We start from the raw sequence: 8,736 nt of genomic DNA on the forward strand, positions 1-8,736 counted from the left end.
GTTCTGGAAGTCTGTACTTAACCTGAAGCGTACTTAACCTGAAGCGAACTTTCCCATTGAAAGTAATGGAAACTGGATTAATGCGTTCCAGACGGTCCATGGAGTACTTAACCTGAAGCGTACTTAACCTGAAGCGAACTTTCCCATTGAAAGTCATGGAAAGTGGATTAATCCGTTCCAGACGGGTCCATGGAGTACTCAACCTGAAGCATACTTAAGCCGACGTATGAGTGTAATTGGTTCTGGAAGTCCATACTTTACCTGAAGCGTACTTAACCTGAAGCGAACTTTCCTATTGAAAGTAATGGAAAGTGGATTTATGCATTCCAGACGGGTCTGCGGAGTACTTAAACTGAAAGTACTCAAACCAAAGCGTACTTAAACCGAGGTATGACTGTATTGCACTTTTTAATTAAGGGTTTCCGTTTGGTGAGATTAAAAGAACATAGGGGCCTAGATTGGGCCTGTCAAGAATGCTTGCAAACAGGTCCCTGTTAACCTGTCTCCCTCTGGCCGTCCCCAGGAAAAGCAGACCAAGGAGGCCCTGACCCGAAAGCAGCAGAAGTGCCGTAAGAAGAACCCGGATGAAGAGGCGAGCGAGGTGCCCGAGCTGCTGAAGCGGCCAAAGGAGTACACTGTTAAATTCACCTTTCCAAACCCACCGCCCCTCAGCCCACCCATTCTGGGCTTGCATGGTACGAGTCTGCCTTAGCAAGGGAGAGTCCATTGGGAAGCAGGGGCAGGCAGTTGTCTGGGCGACTTCAGAAAATCACAAATAAAAGAAATCAATGGCATCTATTAGATAGATAGATAGATAGATAGATAGATAGATAGATAGATAGATAGATAGATAGATAGATAGATAGATATTAATATATGATTATTACTACAACATTTATGAATTACTTTTTACATGTGTCTCAACATACTATGAAAACAGCTAATTTCTCATAACAAGACTGTTTTGCTTCCAGATACAGTGGTACCTCGGTTCTTGAACTTAATCGGTTCCTGGCGTACGTTTGACTCCCGAAACCATTCAAAAACCAAGGTGCGGCTTCTGCTTGGCTGCAGGAGCTTCCTGCACTCAATCGGAAGCTGCGTCCGACGTTCAGCTTCCAAAAACCGTTCACAAACCGGAACACTTCTGGGTTTGTGGCGTTTGGGAGCCGATTTGTTCGACAACTAAGCCATTTGAGAACCAAGGTACCACTGTAGTTTTAAGAGGCACTCATTGTAACTGATAGCTGCAACAATATATTACAGCAATAGCATATAAGAACATACATTAAATGGACTTGTACTATAATGGAAGCAAAACAGGCTTGTGTAGCTAGAATGAGCCACTAAGACCAAAAACATACATTTAATTGTGAAGCTGGGTCTAAAAAGAAGCACTGTTGTTGAGATCTCCAGATTCTATTTTGTTCCATTGCTTCTTCAAAACTAACTTAGAAATAATAATAGATTAATATATTTCTTGAGAATAGCACACACACAACATTTATTTCCACCGTTTCCTACAACACAGTGGCTACAATTGGAGATATTTCCTTCCCTGTTGCCCAATCTCTCTCCTCCTTTTTCCCTCCTGTAGGTGTGGACTTCTGTTATGAGGGGCAGAAGCCTCTTTTCAAAAATTTGGACTTTGGGATTGACATGGAATCTCGAAGTAAGTGGTTTTGGGGTCAGGCGTGGTGAATAAATCCTTCTAAGAAACTTGTCTGCCAGCACTTCATGTTTGCCTCTTGTTTACTGAACGAGAAATCCACCTCAGCGTGTCCTTTGAAACCATCCTAGTTCCTTCCAGATGTTGTTGGACTCCATCTCCCATCAGCCCAGGCCGTCACAGCTAAAGGTTGGGAGTCTAGCAACATCTGGAGCCACACTGGCTTATCCCCATTTCAACCTCTTGCAGTGTTTTATTTTTGCCTGAGAGTTCCCTTCTCAAGTCTGTCTGCCTCACCTCTTGAGAGCAGGCCACGGGGAGGATCTCCTGATAGCATCGCCTGCCACGCAGGGATCTCAAAGTTGACTCTGCTGTTCTCTCTCCTCTCAGTCTGTATCGTGGGTCCCAATGGCGTCGGGAAAAGTACGCTGCTGTTGCTGTTAACGGGCAAATTGACGCCGGTAAGTGAGCCCTGCCCCACTTTCCCCGTTTTTGTCTTCCTCGTTTGTTTTTTCTCATCCCTCTTTGTTCCTCTTTTCTGCTTGTCTTCCCTCCACCACATGCCTCTTCTGATCCCGCCAGGAATGTGTGCCCCATTTCTGCTGAGGCAGCGAGAAGAGCTGCTCTAGGTGTGTCCTCAAATTAAGCCCCCTTGGTGCATGAATTGGGCCACGCCATTGCTGGGGGGCAAGGGGGTGAGCTGCAGAACCCACCTGTGGATGGCCACATGTGTTCATTTAGTATATTCATGTACCACTTTTTGACTATAGAGTCCTTTAAGCGACATTTATGAAAGCGCTACAGGTACACCAGCGGCCACGTGCTCACAAAACAACCGTCCCTGCTGAAACGGGAGCTGGCATCAGGGGTTCCTTCCTGCAGGGCAAGTGGTGTTTCTTGGCCCTGTGGTGGGAACAGGGCTGGAGCAGGCCCAGCTGTTGTCTATGCCTGCCCACCTCCTGTGAATCTGGGGCCTTCTGCAAGAGCATTTAACCTTAGGCTCTGCTTTGCAGCCAACACGTATTCTCCTACCCAGGTTTGTAAGCCTGGACCTGAGGGGTTTAACTGCTGAGCAAACACCTACCCCAAGAGCTGTCCAACCCAAAATTTTATCTAAAAAAAGAAGGGTGGTTTTTTTTGGGGGGGGAGGCCATACGGGGACCAAAAGAACAGTAGGTGTTGGTGAAATCCAGGCAAACTCTTATCACTGCTGCTCAAATGTCCCTCTTGCACCTTAACCAGGCACAAAATCATTCCTTTTCATTTTGCACGATCCCAAAATAGGCTGCATTTTGTTTTTGTGTGTTGGTTTTTTGTTTTGTTTTTACAAGTTAATTCACAGAAAAATATTCTTGCAAATATTAAAATTTAACACAGTATTCTTTCGAATCCTAGGACTTCCCTCCTCCCCTCTGTGGGTTCATTAAAAAACTTTTCCAACTGCAGATTATACTGTAAATCCATCCAGTTTACAGCCCACAATTATATCCAAAGTCTGTGTATCATTGCAAGAGTTATTTAAAGCCTGCCAAAGAGTTCAAGTGTTTACTCTTAGAATTTTGAAGTGTCAGGCATAGCTCTAGTGGCTTTAGCCCAAACGTAGCAGAGTTTTCCTGCACAGCGCAGAAGCTAGTTGAGGTGGAAATGACTAGTCGGCTAGACGCAGAATAACTATTTACAGGATTTATTAAAAGAAAATAAAAGCAGCAGAGTTTCTGCATACAAAGCAAAGCAAAATAAATCCTTTCTCTCTCTCTCTCTCCAACCATATACACAGCACTTCTACTCCTAACACCTAACAAAAACCAACTGTGCTAGCATTCCTTGATAACAGAGTTCAGTGCTGGTCGTTAACCAATCAGAAGAGAGTAGTTTCTAGGTCAGGCAGACCTTGGCTTTCTGCCAAGAGTAAATTGACACTGCCTTGAGTTAATTGTGTGAAGCCAGAATCTGTAAGTTTCCCATGAGAACCAATTAACCAATTAACAGAAACTGAACATTTACAGTGGTCTTTCAAGTACAATCTGTATTTGTCCCATTCTCTGTTGAAGTTTTGATCCTCCCGATTTCTGATTTTCCCAGTTAATCTTGCCATCTCTGCATAGTCCAATAGTTTAATCTGCCAGTCCGCCCTCATAGGTATCATCTTTCCAGCTCTGGGCAAGCAACATCTTTGAAGCTGGCATTTTGGCCCTGCTGAATCTGATCTTTTCGAGCACTTCTTCTTTAATCAAGGAAGGTCATTAGACCATTGGACTACACTCTTAACTTGTTTTTGTTTCTGTTTTCATCCTTCCAGACAAGAGGGGAAATGAGAAAAAACCACAGGCTGGTAAGTACCCGTGACAATACAGCAAGGAATGTGGAATGACATTTTGAGCGGGGGGAGGGAGGGATTCACATCTGGAGCTGCTCACACTAGCCATCTTTGTTGTTTTGATTTCCTGTAAATAAAGAAACTTTCGTGATGCCGCATACCCTACGCAGCCTCACTTCTTGCTGAAACGCTGCTGTAGCGTGCCCACAGGTCCACTGGATGTGGGTTGCAGTTCTCCTCCGTACAGGGGATGTACGCATAATGGATGCATGTCTCTAAGTATGGTCTGCTGAAAAATCAGTGCAGAGCAATGGGATCTCTAATATATATATATATATATATATATATATATATATATATATATATATATCCCGGCCAAAGCTGGGCTCAGAACGGCTAACAACAAGTAAAAATAGCACAGTGTACCGGTACATAAAATCACAAAGTCAATTAATTGAAATACATTCAGAATCAAATTAATGGCAACCATTGGGCTAGAATTGTATAAGGATTACAGAAGGAGAGAGGGGGGGTCAGACTGTGCCTTGGCCAAAAGCCTGGTGAAACAGCTCCGTCTTGCAGGCCCTGCGGAAAGATGTCAAGTTCCTCTTCCCTGTCCAGATTTGCCAGATCTTATTTATACCCCACCCATCTGGGTGGCTCCCAACAGAATATCAAAAACACGTAAAAATGTATGTTTTTTTTTTAAAAAAAACACTTCCCTAAACAGGGCTGTCTTCAGGTGTCTTCAAAAGATCAGATAGTTGTTTATTTCCTTGACATCTGATGGGAGGGCGTTCCACAGGGCAGGCGCCATAGTTGGGCAGGGTGACATTTCCCTTTGCAGGATGAAAGACCTGTCCTTTTCTCTCCTGGCAGAAAATCGGGTTCTTCAACCAGCAGTATGCCGACCAGCTGAATATGCAGGAAACGGCGACAGAGTACCTGCAGCGCAACTTCAACCTGCCCTACCAGGATGCCCGCAAATGCCTGGGGCGGTTTGGCCTGGAGAGCCACGCCCATACCATCCAGATCTGCAAGCTCTCTGGTATATAAAATAATCATCATGATCATAAATTTATTATTTATACCCCGCCCATCTGACTGGGTTTCCCCAGCCACTCTGGGCAGCTCCCAACAGAATATCAAAAACACAATAAAACATCAAACATTAAAAGCTTCCCTAAATAGGGATGTCTTCAGATGTCTTCTAAAAGTCAGATAGTTGTTTATTTCCTTGACATCTGATGGGAGGGCGTTCCACAGGGCGGGTGCCACTACCGGGGAGGCCCTCTGCCTGGTTCCCTGTAACTTCACTTCTTGCAGGGAGGGAACCGCCAGAAGGCCCTCGGAGCTGGACCTCAGTGTCCGGGCTGAATGATGGGGGTGGAGACGCTTATTCAGGTATACTGGGCCGAGGCCATTTAGGGCTTTAAAGATCAGCACCAACACTTTGAATCGTGCTCGGAAACGTACTCTCTTGGAAGTGGGGAGTAGGAGGAAGAAAAGGAGGAGCCTTAGGGCAGGGTGGGCTGGAGAACGAAGGGTTGGTTGCCAAGAAGAGTGTCCCTGCTTGGCCATTGATGATTGTGCTCCACCTTGGGCTGGAGAAATGGGAAGCGGGCGGCTTTCAGGGGCTGATATTTAACAGCTTTTAGAAAAAGACTGGGGCTCGTGGAATCATAGGGACCCTGAGGGTCATCTAGTCCAACCCCCTGCAATGCAGGAATCTCAGGTAAACCATGCATATAACCAATGGTCATCCTTACAGAGCTAAACAGCTGTGAACCCACCCCTTGTCCTTATTTAGCTGGATGAAAGAGCTTACCTGCCCCAGCTTTGGCAAAGCTGTTTCCCTACCTCCACCGTCAAAGGTGGCATGCCTCTGAAAACCAGCCGCAAGTGGGGAGATTGCTCCTGTGCTCGGGTCCTGCTTGCTCGCTTCCCTGGCTCCTGTGAGAACAGGGTACTGGACTAGATGGGCTCTTAGGTTCCTTTGCATAGAGGGGGCATCTCACCTCGTTGTCTCTCTTCTGTTTTGTACTTCCTTCTAGGGGGACAGAAAGCCCGTGTGGTCTTTGCCGAGTTGGCTTGTAGGGAACCAGATGTCCTCATTTTGGTGAGTCGCACGCACAACTCCTTGAAGAGGAGGGGCGGCGTATGGGATATATCTTGTAAGATTGTACTAGTTATCTCATTACTACCAAATAACAATAAATTTGAAACTAATCAATCTTGGCGCACTGGGATTGTTCCCCAAGGAATTGCCTTTACCTTACCGCCAGCAGAGTATATTGGAGCAGTCCCAGACTGTTGGATCTGTTAAACAGAGAGGCCACAATAAGACCTACCTTCTTTCTTTCTTTCTTTCTTTCTTTCTTTCTTTCTTTCTTTCTTTCTTTCTTTCTTTCTCTCTTTCCTCCCTCCCTCCCTCCCTCCCTCCCTCCCTCCCTCCCTCTCCTTCCTTCCTTCCTTCCTTCCTTCCTTCCTTCCTTCCCTGTCTCTTAATGAAAGGATGGTAATCCTTGGTGCACCTTCCTCCAATTCTGTTGCTCTTTTCTTCACAACCCCATTCAGCTACCCTCTGATTCAGATCCTGAGTTAATCTTTAAGGTCCTTAAAAGCACTTTCCTGAGTCTGCACTGGCTTCCGGTTGCTAATGCTTGGAAACCCAGCAAGACTGCTTTCTGAATTCTGCCCAGTACTACAGAGATCCTGGGAGCTGAAAGCATCCTTCTCCACCCTCACCCCCCCCCCACTACCCACCACTGTAGAGCAATGAGAAGCCAAGAGACTGTTCCCACCCCCACCCCCATGCACTTCATCCTCTATTTGTGACTTTTCTTGACCCCCCCAGGATGAACCGACGAATAACCTGGATATTGAGTCAATCGATGCCTTGGGCGATGCCATCAACGAGTATAAAGGAGGTGAGTGAAATATCTGGAGAGCACTGGGTTGGGGAAGGCCGTTCTAAAGAGCATGTGGATTATGTTTCCTACATTCGGAATGATCAGTTTGCAGCTGGGGTCACTTCCAGACCCTTCATTTGAAGCCCATTTCAAGCATATTTACACACACAGCTTCCTCCCGTGAATCCTGGGAGCTGTCGTTTGTGGAGGGTGATGGGAATCGTAGTTCTGTGAGGGGTGGACTACAGTTCCCAGGATTCTTTGGGGGAAGCCGTGACTGCTAAAATGGTAGATGTGTGCTTTGAATGCATGGTGTGGATGTGACTGAAGACACCATACATGCAGCAGAACCGGACTGCCGATTTTCCCGTGTATAAGGCGCCCCCGTGTATAAATTCTTGGGGACTCAAAATTAAACTGTTTTGGGGGGAATCCCGAAAATCACTAACTGACAAACGCTGACAATCCCTCGCATCGCAGAAGCCAACAGCAGCCGGCAATTGCATGCCCAATTGACACAGGGGCAGCCAAACACCCGCCCAATTACTGCAGCAGCCCTTGCCACAGCCCCCAGTCACCCACCAAATCGCCGCTGACAAGCTCCTGCTTGCGGCTGCAACCGATCACCAGTCCCCCCTGTGCACTATCCGTGTATAAGACGGCCCCTGTTTTTTAGCATTATTTTAGAGCAGGCATAGGCAACCTCGGCCCTCCAGATGTTTTGGGACTACAATTCCCATCATCCCTGGCCACTGGTTCTGCTAGCTAGGGATCATGGGAGTTGTAGTCCCAAAACAGCTGGAGGGCCGAGGTTGCCTATGCCTGTTATAGAGGGAAAAAACCTTTGTCTTATACGTGGAAAAGTGTGGTATATTGTCCTGTGGAAGTGTGTGTGGTTTTTTTTGGGGGGGGGTTGCAGCAAGTGGGATTTTCTCAGAGCAAGATGTGCTAACTGTCCCGCCTCTTTCCCCCTTCCAGCCGTGATCGTTGTGAGCCACGATGCCCGTCTTATCACAGAGACCAACTGCCACCTTTGGGTGGTGGAAGACCGCTCTGTCAACCAGATAGACGGCGACTTCGAAGACTACAAGCGTGAAGTGCTGGAGGCCTTGGGTGAAGTCCTGGTCAATCGGCCCCGGGAGTGAGGATGACAGAGGCAGGGCCTTTTCGGTATAGGCCCCGCCTCTCTGAGTTTTCTAGCATAAGCTCCGCCCTTTCCTCAAGAAGCAGGACTCTATTTATCTGACAGCTGAGGGAGGAAAGAGTGAGCATTGGGGAGGAGCTAACAGCTTCATTTTCCTCTTCCTCTCCCCTCCTCCACCACCAGCAGGAAAGTTAAAAGTGTTTGGGCGGGGGGTTGGAAAAGTGTGGGTGTGCCTCCCAGTGGCTTGTTGTCCCCCCCCCCCCCCCCCCGGCTGGCATTTTGGTGTCATTTTTACAGATCTCCCCTCTCTCTTTTTCCTCCCACCGTACACTTAATAAATTAAAATGTGAAGGATGCTTTTGCTTGATGGGCTGCCTTTGTATTTATTTATATAGATGTGTATATATGTCAGCACATCGAAAAACAAGTGCTGAGGTGGAAACATAATTGCACAGTTTACAACAATGCGTCAGATAATGAGTTGCTAAGATTATAATCCAGATTATCAATATCTCTGAATAAACAAGGAAGAAAAGCAACATACTTCATACATTTAATACAGTTAATAGAAGAGCCTACTCAGTATCATTCCCCTGTTTATATACTTAAAATCTTTTGTTTAAGGAGAATCATATTCATCTTAGATTCATAGAGTTGGAAGGGACCCTAGAGGTCATCTAGTCCAACCCCCTGT

At 46.5% G+C, this 8,736-nt stretch overlaps 1 protein-coding gene across 1 annotated transcript in view; it reads left to right on the forward strand.

Moving 5' to 3' along the window:
- The window catches only part of ABCF1 (ATP binding cassette subfamily F member 1), a 37,556-nt gene extending 29,147 nt beyond the window's left edge, over positions 1–8,409 (forward strand). The window contains exons 21-28 of the mRNA XM_035107242.2: positions 524–695; positions 1,598–1,672; positions 2,060–2,130; positions 3,969–4,001; positions 4,866–5,034; positions 6,041–6,105; positions 6,844–6,916; positions 7,877–8,409. Of these exons, the coding sequence (XP_034963133.2) occupies positions 524–695; positions 1,598–1,672; positions 2,060–2,130; positions 3,969–4,001; positions 4,866–5,034; positions 6,041–6,105; positions 6,844–6,916; positions 7,877–8,043 (825 nt within the window). The 3' untranslated portion in view covers positions 8,044–8,409. The remainder of the gene's footprint in view (positions 1–523; positions 696–1,597; positions 1,673–2,059; positions 2,131–3,968; positions 4,002–4,865; positions 5,035–6,040; positions 6,106–6,843; positions 6,917–7,876) is intronic.
- Positions 8,410–8,736: the final 327 nt, after the last annotated feature.

This window comes from Zootoca vivipara, chromosome 2 (genome assembly GCF_963506605.1).
Source record: "Zootoca vivipara chromosome 2, rZooViv1.1, whole genome shotgun sequence".
In the NCBI taxonomy this organism is placed as follows: domain Eukaryota; kingdom Metazoa; phylum Chordata; class Lepidosauria; order Squamata; family Lacertidae; genus Zootoca; species Zootoca vivipara.